At 46.0% G+C, this 12,794-nt stretch overlaps 1 protein-coding gene across 1 annotated transcript in view; it reads right to left on the bottom strand.

Moving 5' to 3' along the window:
• LOC138267693 (fibrillin-2-like) overlaps positions 1-12,794 on the bottom strand; it is a 367,800-nt gene that overhangs the window by 73,037 nt on the left and 281,969 nt on the right. The window contains exons 31-35 of the mRNA XM_069216842.1: positions 10,133-10,255; positions 9,134-9,256; positions 7,797-7,922; positions 6,491-6,613; positions 370-492 (exon numbers count right to left, since the gene is read on the bottom strand). Coding sequence (XP_069072943.1) covers positions 370-492; positions 6,491-6,613; positions 7,797-7,922; positions 9,134-9,256; positions 10,133-10,255 — 618 coding nt within the window. The remainder of the gene's footprint in view (positions 1-369; positions 493-6,490; positions 6,614-7,796; positions 7,923-9,133; positions 9,257-10,132; positions 10,256-12,794) is intronic.

Here is a 12,794-nt window from a genome sequence, read left to right as displayed (position 1 = left end):
TGGAGTAGCCGGAAGCTACATGTTTAGTAAATAAATATGAAGAGAATATTCTAAACAAGTATTCAGAGTATTCATTACTTTGTGATTTATTAGCTGGCCTGGTTTTTATTGATTGCCAGAATCCAATTTTAATTTCAACTTTGATTCCTCAAATTATTAGGAAAAGCAATACCTTATTGCCTACTGTGACACTGTGATTATAATAACCCCAAAACTACTACTAAGAATTAACAAAAATCAATAGCCTGTAAAATGCTTTCATAAACCAGTACATTCAATATGTGTCCTGGCTGCATCAGTCTAATGGAATCCTGAACTCAAACCACTTCCTCTCTGCATCTAGGGTAACAGTGTGAAAGATTTACTTACCCACGCACCCTACTCCCGTAGGGTTCAGCTCAAAGTCCTGTGGGCAGTTGCACAAGTAGCTACCGGGTGTATTCACACACAGGCCGTTGATGCAGTTCACTGGATCAGCACACTCGTTTACGTCTGAAACATGAGGACAGAACACATTCAGCAGACAGATCATTCACAGCTCCAACATAGCACCACTTGTTAAATTTACTAAACAAATTTAATGCACAGCATGAAACTGGACAGTGAGAAAAGAGTATGTGCTCTGTTATCTGGCACCCCAGCACCTTGACCATAAAACCTAGGGCAGTATTACAAGTGCCCATGTAATTCTGAAAGACCCCATAATAAGAGCAACAGCATCATACAAACTACAAGATCCGCCAATTTAAAATTTAAAACATACCCAATGTGTTTAAACCACCGACTTTGCCTGCTCCACGCAGGCATAATCTCCAGTGCCAAAATGATGAGTAGCCCACTGGAATTTAGAATGGTATCCCATATTTCCCTAGTATTTTCCCCTATCTTACAGTAACCTAACGGTCTCAATCATAGTGAGAGGTAATCTCCGTCACCCTCCAATTACTTATGCTTCTGGTATTAGTAATTCTTACAGGTGGGAATGCTGGGCTGATTTACGGGCATATCATAATGGGGCCCCAAGGAGGCCAAGGGGTTTGGTTTTTGAGTGGCGTATAACCCAATGAAACACCTATCCATGTCCATAGGTAAAGTGACCAAGACTGGAGATATTTGCTGTAATGGAAATTCTCCTGAAATGCTAAATGTTTGAGTTTCTTGCTCAAAGACATGTTGAGCTCTCTATAACTATTCCTGTATGAGAGATCGACTGGCCTGTTAGAAATACTGAGATTCACAGGCAGGTCTTGTTAGGGCAGTTCATGCCACGCCAACAGAACACCGCCCACCGAATCACGTCCTGTGATCCGGCGCGGCGGTGTTCTGTTGGCGGTGTGGTGTCGGTGGAGCAGCCCCCATGGCTCCCGTCCCCTCCCGGAGGATCGACGGAACAGGTAAGTCGATCGTCCATTAGGGGAGGGGGGTGGGGGGGTGTTGTGTGGGTGCATGGGGGTGTGCGTCTGTGTATGTAGAGGGGGTGTGTGAGTGCGTGTATGCTTGCGGGGGTGTTGCGTGTTTTGGGAATGAGTGCGTGTATGTCTGTATGAAAGTCTGTATGGATGTGTGCGTGTATGTTTGTATATGGGTGTGCGTGTCTGACTGTGTGTGTGGATGTAGGCATGTATGCCGGTGTGTGTGCGTGTGTGTGTTGGTGATGCCTGCGTGCGTGTCGTGTGTGTGTGTGTTCTGTGATGTCGGGGTGGGGAGGGGGGCCTTGCCACCTTTTGGGGGGTGGCAGGGGTGGTGGGGGGTGTAGGGGAGGGAGTCGGGGTGGGGAGACCCCTATCAGTGCCAGGGAAGGAATTCCCTGGCACTGATAGTACTTACCGCCATGGATTTCATGGCGGTTCAAACCGCAGGAAATCCACGGCGGTAAGCCGGGTCAAAATACCGCCGGCGGTATAGTGACGGCCGCCGGGCTAGAGACCCAGGTCTCCAGCCCGGCGGTCGTCTCCGCCCTGGCGGGCGGAACGGAGAAGCGGCGGATGACCATGGCGGTAACCGCCATGGTCATAATACAAAAAAAAAGACCGCCAGCCTGTTGTCATAAAGACCCCCGGAGTCTCTCAGACAATCAATCAATCATTTGGTATTTGTAAAGAGCGACTTATCACCCCTGGGGGGGTATCCAGACACGGAGGGCCTCATTACAACATTGGCGGGCGGCAACCGCCAAGTTGTAATGCGGCCGCACTCCCGAGGTGCCCATTATGACATCCCTGCTGGGCCGGCGGGCGGGCGGCAACCGCCAAGTTGTAATGCGGCCGCACTCCCGCGGTGCCCATTATGACAACCCTGCTGGGCCGGCGGGCGGGCGGCAACCGCCAAGTTGTAATTCGGCCGCACTCCCGCGGTGCCCATTATGACATCCCCGCTGGGCCGGCGGGGATGTGGGCCGCAACATGGGAGCTGGCTCCAAATGGAGCCGGTGGTGTTTCGGCTGTGTGACGGGTGCAGTTGCAGCCGTCGCGCTTTTCACTGTCTGCAAGGCAGACAGTGAAAAGCCGCATGGGGCCCTGTCAGGGGGCCCCTGCACTGCCCATGCCAGTGGCACGGGCAGTGCAAGGGCCCCGCGACTCCCCGTACCGCCAGCCTTTTCCTGGCAGTTCAAACCGCCAGGAAAAGGCTGGCGGTAGGGGGACTCGTAATCCCCTGGGCAGCGCTGCTAACAGCGCTGCCCTGGCGGATTACTACTGCCGGGGCCACTGTGGCAGGAAACCGCCAGCTCCGGCGGTGCGACCGCGGAGCTTCCACCGCGGTCGTAATGACCCTGGAAGCACCGCCAGCCTGTTGGCGGTGCTTCCTTCATTTCAGCCCTGGCGGTCCTGTACCGCCAGGGTTGAAATGACCCCCTGAGTGTTGTTGCTGCCAACTTGTTGTCTCTCCTTAAAGAGCCAGGGTTTGAGCTCTCTCCTGAATTCGGGAAGGGTGCATGCGGTACGTAGGTGGAGGAGAAGGTCATCCCAGACCTTACCAGCAAGGTGGGAGAAGGAGCGACCCATGCAGTGGCTGCAGCGGATACACGGGACTTGTGCGAGGGCGAGGGAGGTGAAACGGAGTTCCTTGGAGACTGGTGGAGTCTGTGGTTGTTGAGATTGGGTCCGATGTTGTGTAGGGCTTTGTACGCGAGGGTGAGAACCTTGAATTTGCACCTCCTGTGCGTGAGCAGCCAGTGGAGACTTCTGAGGTGGGGTGATGCTGGACCACCTGGAAAGGTCCAAGATGAGTCTCGCTGCGGCATTCTGGATGGTTTGGAGGCAGTGGAGGAGCTGGGCAGGAAGTCGGCATATAGGGTATTTCCGTAGTCCAGTCTTCTTGTGATAAGGGCTTGGGTTACTGTTTTTCGGGGGTCGATGAGGATCCATCTGATAATTTTCAGTAGAATGCAGAGGATGTGGAAGCAGGAGGAGGCCACTGGGTTTATGTGTCATTTGAACATGAGTTTACTGTTGATGATGATGCTGAGGTTACGGGCATGGTCAAATGGGGTAGGGGGTTGTCCGAGCATGGTGGGCCACCAGGAGTCATCCCAGGGTGATTCATTGCTTCCAAAGATGATCTCTTCTGTCTTGTCCATGTTCAGTTTCAAGCAGTTGGATCTCCTCCATTTGCCGATGTTGGTCATGGTGTTGCTGAAGTTTGCTCTAGGGGTTGCATGATCCTCAGAGATTAAGAGGATGAGATGAGTGTCATCAGCGAATGAGGCGATGTTGAGTTCGTGGAAACAAACAATCATGGCCAAAGGCGTCATGTAGGTGTTGAAGAGGGTGGGGCTGAGTGGGAACCCCTGGGGGACATTGCATATGATGTTCTTGGGCTCTGAGGTAAACGGTGGGAGGCGGATTCTCTGGTTGCGACCTGTGAGAAAGGCATGGATCCATTTGAGGGTGTTGCTTCAGATTCTGATGTGGTAGAGTCTTGAGCTGAGGGTGCAATGGGAGACTGTGTCTAACACGGCAGAGAGGTTGAGGAGGATTAAGGCTGCCTTCTCACCCCAGTCAAGAAGGGACCTGATGTCATCCGTTGAGACAATCAGGGCAGTCTCGGTGCTGTGGTTAGCGTGGAAGCCAAACTGGGAGGTGTCCAGTAGCTTATGTTCTTCCAGGTGTTCAGAGAGCTGTCAGTTGAAGGCTCATTCTAGAACCATCACTGGAAAAAGGGAGCAGCGAGATCAGGTGGTAATTTTTTAGTTCACTGGGGTCAGCGGATGGCTTTTTCAGGAGCGGTTTTGACCTCTGCTTGCTTCCATGCTCCAGGGATGGTGGCCATCCTGATGGAGGCATTTAGGATGAGCACCGGGACGCTGCTGATCTCTCTCTGGCCCAGGTTAAAGGTCTAGTGGGGGCATGGGTAGTTAGGTGAGCAGGAGTGGGTCGAATTAATGTGGGCTGTTGTTTCCTGGATGGACAGTGGGTTCCAGTCGGTTATCACGTGGATGGGTGTGTCATAAGATGGGGTAAATAGGTGTTGATGCTGGTGGGTTGAGGGTGGAAGTTGCTATAGATGGCTGTCATTTTTTCATGGATGTAGTCAGCTAGCATGTCGCAGGGGGTTTGGTAGGGTTGGATGGTATTTCCGGTGGCTGCTGGGCAGGAAAACTCTTGGACGATTTTGAGGAGTTCCTTGTAGCGGTGTATGCTTTCCTCGATGTGGCTGAGTAGGGCATTTTTTTGGCTTCTCTGAGGCAGAGATTGTATCTGTTGAGCTCTCCTTTGAAGGCGGTGCGGTCCGCTGGGTCTTTGCTCGTGCACCCTTTGCATTCTCTCTTGAGTGTGCAGAGTTTGAGGGAGACCCAGCTGGTGGGCTTGCTGTAACTTCTGGTGTTGGAGTTCCTTGTGGGGACGACCTTGTTGGTGCAGTTGAGGGTCCACTCTGAGAAATAGCAAGTGTCTTGCTCGAGGTGTCTTGAGGGGTTGGGTTAGTTGGAGTTGAGGGCGGAGGTCCACTGGGACGCTGTGGTTTTCCCCCACCTGCGGTGAGGGGGGGCAGGGGTGTAGCGGAAGGCTTTGGTCAATGTGTCACTAATACGTCATACTCCTACTACCTGGGGCGTAACTACCCGTAGTGCAGGTGGTGCACTGGCACCAGGACCCAGACGTGGGAGGAAGCCTAGTCTGCCCTGCACTAGATGTAGCAATTTTAGATGCTACCCTTTTAGCATTTGTCAAGCTCACAGTCTGAGGGGTATGGCTTATGTTTACTTTTTGGAGAGGTTGGAATGGAGTCGGGAATAGAGGGAGTGGAAGCTAAGAGAGAAATGGAAGAAATGAAAGAAAATGAGTGTTTAAAGGTAGAGAGGGTGTGAAACATTACATAGTGGGAGAAGGAAGGAGTTAAGGATCAGAGAGAAAGATAAAAGAAGTAACGATGAGACAAGGGAGGAGAACAATTAAGGGACAAAAATAAGGATGTAAAAAGAGAAGTGAGGAAGGGGATTAGAAAGAGTGAAACAGAAGAGTGGGGTCGAGAGAGACAAAGAAAGGGTAATAGGAGGAGACTGCATGAGAGAGAGATAGAAGAGAGGGATGGAGACAGAAGTAGAGAAAGAAAAGCAGGTAGAATGGAGGATTTCGAGACCCATAAGCAGTGACACAGCTACCATTGGTGCAACAGGAGCAGTGACTCCTAGGCCCTTGGATAACACTGGTAAACTGTACCCAATATCCATTTAGGGGGCCCATTTCGTTGCATGCATTAAGGACCACGCCATCAGCGTTACGCCACTGCCTAGTACTGTAGAAGTTCAAGAGCTGAATCTCCTAGGATCCTGATAAAAACTATGCACACATAAATTCATTGTTAGTCTAAAGGCCCAGACCATTTGTACCTGTTTTTGACGCTTAAAAGGAGGTTTCTCAGAGTCATGAGCTATAGGCAATGTGGGGTTGCTTTAGCAAATGACTGTCATACTCCTCTCTGAAAACCTTCACATGACGAAAAATAATTCTGAGTCAAAAACACTTCCACTCTGGAGTGCATGAGATTCCAGCATCAACAACATCAACCCTCTTGGAAATTGCTGCCTGTAAAAGAACTGAAATGCATTGATGGCCTTCTTCAGTTCCAGTTCTGGGTACAGTTGAGAAGAATTAATAAGCAAAAATGTGCACAGGGAAAACCACCAGGAGTTTGGTTTTACCTCGTTACTGAAAATCCAGATTCGCTAGTCACTACTGTTGTGAGCCGAACCAGAATTAACTGCCCAGTTTGTAATGAGAGTGGCTGAGACAAGGTGTTAGTGTCATAAGAAAAACTGATGTGATGACTTTGAGGACTGTTATATATACTCATAATTCATTTGGAACTAGCTGTAAAGAGGTAAAACAATCAGAAAGAGGTGCCTTATGACGGATGGGGGGGTTTGGATGGAGGTGGTGGTCCACCTCATGGAAGGAGGTCATGTTTCCAGCTAATGTTAACAAACCATGTCTCATTGTGTATCTCAGGACGGCCATTATAACTTTACAGTGAATGTAAGTAACCACCATACCTGTACAATTTCCTCCACTTCTGTCCAGCTCATACCCATCATCGCAGACACAGCGGAACATCCCAGGCAGGTTCTGGCAGCTCCCAAAGACGCAAATATTCTGGAATGTGCACTCGTCAATGTCTAATAAAAGGAAACATTAGGAAAGTCATAATCTACAAGCTTTACTAATTCTGAATACAACAAAACTAATCCAACCGGAACTAAGCATCCTTTGATATTAATGCAAATCAAAACTCTTGAAATATGAGTAGGATCACCTAGGCGTAGCCATGCAAAACACTGATTACATAATTATATAATGTAAAAATAGAACGGGTCCAATCACAAATTTGTTCTCTTAGCATTATAACTATGGTTTAGTCAGATCTCTGACTTTTATGAGATTCACAAATAACTCCAGAAGTCCTTTTGGAAATTGCAGTAGATGTATATTTCCAGGTGAATTGACATCATAAAATCTCTGCACGCAGACATTCCCCTGGGTGGATAAGTCTGCCATGATGAAATTTTACGCAATTGCAAGTTTACATTATTTTCCTTCTTTCTTCAGGGTGAAAATATGTGTCCCCATGGAAAAAAATCCTTTGTCGGTACACCCCTTAGTTGTGGGTATTCCTTTTCCATTGCCATCCTTGAGAACGATTTACCACTGTCCTTAAGAGTAATATATATGTGAGTGTTGTTACGGTTATAACTTGCATACAAAGGGCATGTGAATAGCCATACACTCATGGTTTTGTGGGTGTTCACCTGTTTTGCTATGTTAGGTCACCACTGACAACTTCACCGACTATATATGTTACTGTGAAAATTCCACCAATTTGCATGAGCAAAGTACAAATAACCCTTCATCAATGAACAAAGATTGGAGTTTACCGATGCAAATGTTTTTGTGTGACTTCAGGTAAACATTGGTTGAGTGGAGAGGAGAGTGTAAAAGACTTTGCTTTGCTGAAATAAGCTATGTTTAGTAGCATGTGGAAACTTACCATAATTCATATATTTGTGTCATAAGTTCCTCCCAGGCATGCGATGTTATAGATCTACCTGAATATATTTGACTACTAGTTTTATAAAGCTGTTGAAAATGTATTGGAAAGTGTCCTTTGACAGTATTAATGTGTTCTTACATGAAACTCATTAGAAAGTGTTTTCATGCTAAGTCCTCGAACGCAATATGAGCCTGTTCTTACGTAGAGTACTCTGGTAATTAATGGGTTTTATTTGCACCGTATAAAACTCCAAAATATAACAAAGTAAATACAATAAAAGTGTCCTTCAGTTGAAGGGCAGCAGTTTTTACCCTGGCAGGCCTTGCTGTCCTCAGTTGGTGTAAAACCCATCTCGCACTCGCACCGGTATCCCCCGGGTGCATTCAGACACTGGCCATTCTCGCAAAGGTTGATGTTGTCTGCACATTCGTCAACATCTGAACAGAACCAAGAAGAGGAGGGACAAATGAAATTTGAATTAGTGCTATCAGTAATGCTTGAGCTTGCAAACTCTTCAAAATGCCCTGAGTTCATCATGCTCTGCCAAAAGGAGGAGGCAGGAATGATTTGTTGTGATTGGTAGAGAACATATGCAGAGAACAATAATGACAACCTTTGGATGAATAACAACAAATACATATAAGATTGTGATGCGAAATACCATTGTAAATCCCCTAATTGCCACTTGTTTGAAATATCAAAATATTTCTATCAGGTATAAATAGCCTGTCATGGATTTACAACAGTAGCAAAGGCAAAAAGATATTTAAATTCATCTAAATTGTTTTAAAGCCAACAATATGGAAAAAGTATCAATACCCTTATTTAGAGTTTGGCGAATCATATACTACATAAAACGTGATGGGTATCCTGTCTTCTGTATTACAAGTGCCATAGGTTTTTATGTAGTAGTAATATGGTGGATAGGACATCTACTATGTTTGTGATATAGTATCCCTTCTGCCAAACTCTAAACAAGGCCAAAGTATTCTCCTTAAAATTTAAGTAATCCGAAGACACACATGCCTTTGATCTTGCTGGAGAACAACCCCTCCCTCAATTGTTAGGGTCCTGCCACGTTTAGGCTCACAGGACCTTACTTAGAGCACCTCGGACCCCTGGAATCAAATATCCTTCCTTTCCTTCAAGACTTCTAGCAAGCTAAGCTAGACGGACAGACACTCCAAAGGATCTAGCTGACCTTCAGGCATGCCAATAGTGCTACCTCATGATGAGAAGATGTACCTGGTAGGATGGCACCCACAAGGTAGATCCCTGCCTCTGGTCTGTCTTTGGAGCCACCATCTCTCAGTTAGGCAGAGTCCATGCGACAGTGACTCCCTCACCAGGTTCACAAAATAAATGCCAAAGTGCTTACTCGTGCCTTTTAAAAGACACATTTTTGCATGCTGATACCTGAAGGGTCCAAATCCCATCTCTGGCATTTGAAACTGAGGAATGGTATGCAGCATCAAAAGGCTGGGATAGAAATATGGCCGTCCCTTCCCCAGGCAATATCAACATCCTATTTTTTCAATCAAAATCATGCCATGCGTATTTCAGCAAAACCTGGAAGCCATTTGGCATGAGTGTCCATCACCATGTCTATGGCTGGTCCAAGGGTAGTGGAGTGAAGTGTGTGACATACCAGAGCAAGAGAAGCCATCACCATTGAATCCCTCCTGGCACGTGCAGCGGTACGAGCCTGGTGTATTCACGCAGTCGGCATTGATGTTACAGCTGTGCTCCTCCGTGGAACATTCATCCAGATCTAGAGATCAATGAGATTATACTTGGTTATATTTAATATTTGTGATGATACATATAATAAAAATTAATCAAAATTAGAACATTGGAATGCTGGGGGCTCCATTGAAAACAATGGAGTGCTGCGGGCTTTTACTGGCCGGTAAAAGCCCGCAGCGCCAACATTCCAATGTTCGCTTTGTTCACAGCAACAGCTGTGAACAAAGCCTCACGGAGCCCGAGGGGATTTAAATCCCCTCGGGCTCCGTGAACATTTTTTTTTTTCATAGAACATTCTTCCCTGTGTGGCAGAATGTTCTAATAGCCTTAGAACCCGCCATAGCGGGCTCTACCGGCTATTAAAGTCCCTCTCCCTTGTTAAATGCCCTCGCCTTCGGCTCGGGCATTTAACGCGGGGAGCGGGCCTTTAATAGCCGGTAGAGCCCGCTACGGTGGGTTCTAAGGCTATATTAATCAACCAGAATGAGGAATTCTACAGTATCCATAAAAATCTGCAGCCACTGATTAATCTCTAACTAAAATGCTGAATATCCCTGTGGTTTATTACCGACCAATCATAATCGTTTCTGTGAACTGCATTATGCCGCCAACAGACATTTTCAATATGATTTATTTTATACAACCATTACATTTGCAAGAGATAGAGACAATATTTGTATTTATGTATATTGAAAATAATGAAGCTTAATTATATGTCAACTAAAATCCCAAGAAAATTAGGAGGCTTCAAATGCATTAGAAAGTAAGACAATATAAGCAGAGTTTTCCACAAATCTATTTCAAAACAATATAGAAGTTTAAAAGTACAAGGCCCATGCATGCCTTGCAGTCTTTTACCTGTTGTGCACATAGTGCATATTATTTTTTCCATGATACTTACCGACACATTTCAAGCCATCTCCAACCCAGCCGCTACGACACTTGCACTTGAAGCTACCAGGAACGTTGATACAAGATGCGTGCATGTCACAGTTGTGTGCTCCAATTTCACACTCATCCACATCTGAAGAGAAGAGAAGAGATTAATGACTGAATTTACCAGGTGGCTGGGAGCTTACCTGACTGAACATAAAATGCCTTAGTGATTCAATGAGATGGATAATTCAAAATTAAAATACACACAAATTCTGATACTTAATTTGTTTCTGAAATGTAACATTATATGGGAATCGAAAGTGGTAAATGTCACTAATAACAGATGTTATCCAACTGATTGTTCATTTTTTTTAAATATGGGAGTTGTCTACAAACCTTTATTTTAATGGAAGTCTGAATTACATGAATAGATAATCTTTAATATGTGTGCAGATTGACAAGTACAATTCACAGAATCCAGTCTTTCATGTGTTAAGGGTTTACTCAAACACAGGCTTCCCAATGAGTAAATCTCCTACTTTGGAATGAAAGCGGACTTTCCAGGGCTTGATGCCCAATAATGTTTCGAACATTCACAAACTTACTTAACAAACCATTTTTCAAACCCGTTTTATATCAGAAAAAGATAAGAGCTTTACCTCTGTTGAGTGCAAGAATAAATCCCTTTTGAGGGAATAATGAACATCACCATAATTATTCGGGGCATAGCGAATGGGGTTTTACTACAAAAACCATATTTCCCAAAGCAGAAAAAAACGTTGTTTTCAATTAATATGTTGTTGTACACCTGTACATTTTGTCAATCAAAAAATGAATTTAACTTTTCCAATATTATGCATGGAAAGCTACAACAGGTGAAGGTTTCAAGGAGCAACCTGAAAAAAATCCTATAGGACCAGGAAACAATGGGTGAGACTTTTAATTTTAAAAAGTAGACCAGTCCCGATCTGTAAAGGTGCAGAGGCGCATGGTTTTTCTAAGAAACCCCCATCCCTGCTGGCATTGTCAGATGCTGAGGCTGCTGAATACCAAGGCTGTCTAGCTTTTATTACATTTATGTTTCTATCTGCTATTACCCTACACTTTCCAGACCCCTAATCGCACACTTATACATTCTTTTTCCACCCTCTCTATTCCTTCTGGCATTCGTGTACCTATATTTCTCCTTTTTGTATTCCTCCCTATTCCTCTGGTTTGAAGTCTGATGATGAGAAACAAGTCCTTGCTCACTAAACGTGGTCCAAGGCCCACCACCGTCATAAATGAAGAACTGGTGCCACCACTGATCAAATGTGGAGGCCGACTCTTCATTCCTTGATGGTACAGTGGAAAGGTCAAGCACTATCAAAGTGAAATTAAAAAAGTAAGAAGTGCAACAAGTTTCTGGGAAATTTTAGAATGATGCAAGGATAATTCACAGAAAATGCTTAGCGGAAACAAAACTAAGAATGCTCTTTTAGGTAGTTTGATCCATGGCTATGTGACTTATCTGAGCCATGTTGGATAGGCTGAATGTGTTTGAGATATTCTATCAATTATATTTAATTTGTTTCTAATGTGTGTGTAAGGAAATGCCTCCTTGGCATGGTTGCCCCCTGACTTTTTGCCTTTGCTGATGCTATGTTTACAATTGAAAGTGTGCTGAGGCCTGCTAACCAGGCCCCAGCACCAGTGTTCTTTCCCTAACCTGTACTTTTGTATCCACAATTGGCAGACCCTGGCATCCAGATAAGTCCCTTGTAACTGGTACTTCTAGTACCAAGGGCCCTGATGCCAAGGAAGGTCTCTAAGGGCTGCAGCATGTCTTATGCCACCCTGGAGACCTCTCACTCAGCACAGACACACTGCTTACCAGCTTGTGTGTGCTAGTGAGGACAAAACGAGTAAGTCGACATGGCACTCCCCTCAGGGTGCCATGCCAGCCTCTCACTGCCTATGCAGTATAGGTAAGACACCCCTCTAGCAGGCCTTACAGCCCTAAGGCAGGGTGCACTATACCATAGGTGAGGGTACCAGTGCATGAGCATGGTACCCCTACAGTGTCTAAACAAAACCTTAGACATTGTAAGTGCAGGGTAGCCATAAGAGTATATGGTCTGGGAGTCTGTCAAACACGAACTCCACAGCACCATAATGGCTACACTGAAAACTGGGAAGTTTGGTATCAAACTTCTCAGCACAATAAATGCACACTGATGCCAGTGTACATTTTATTGTAAAATACACCACAGAGGGCACCTTAGAGGTGCCCCCTGAAACTTAACCGACTATCTGTGTAGGCTGACTAGTTCTAGCAGCCTGCCACAAACCGAGACATGTTGCTGGCCCCATGGGGAGAGTGCCTTTGTCACTCTGAGGCCAGTAACAAAGCCTGCACTGGGTGGAGATGCTAACACCTCTCCCAGGCAGGAATTGTCACACCTGGCGGTGAGCCTCAAAGGCTCACCTCCTTTGTGCCAACCCAGCAGGACACTCCAGCTAGTGGAGTTGCCCGCCCCCTCCGGCCAGGCCCCACTTTTGGCGGCAAGGCCGGAGAAAATAATGAGAATAACAAGGAGGAGTCACTGGCCAGTCAGGACAGCCCCTAAGGTGTCCTGAGCTGAGGTGACTCTAACTTTTAGAAATCCTCCATCTTGCAGATGGAGGATTCCCCCAATAGGGTTAGG

This window comes from Pleurodeles waltl, chromosome 12 (assembly GCF_031143425.1).
Source record: "Pleurodeles waltl isolate 20211129_DDA chromosome 12, aPleWal1.hap1.20221129, whole genome shotgun sequence".
Taxonomy (NCBI): Eukaryota; Metazoa; Chordata; class Amphibia; order Caudata; family Salamandridae; genus Pleurodeles; species Pleurodeles waltl.
Note: the sequence above shows the minus strand (reverse complement) of the source record. Positions and strands in the feature narration are given on the sequence as shown.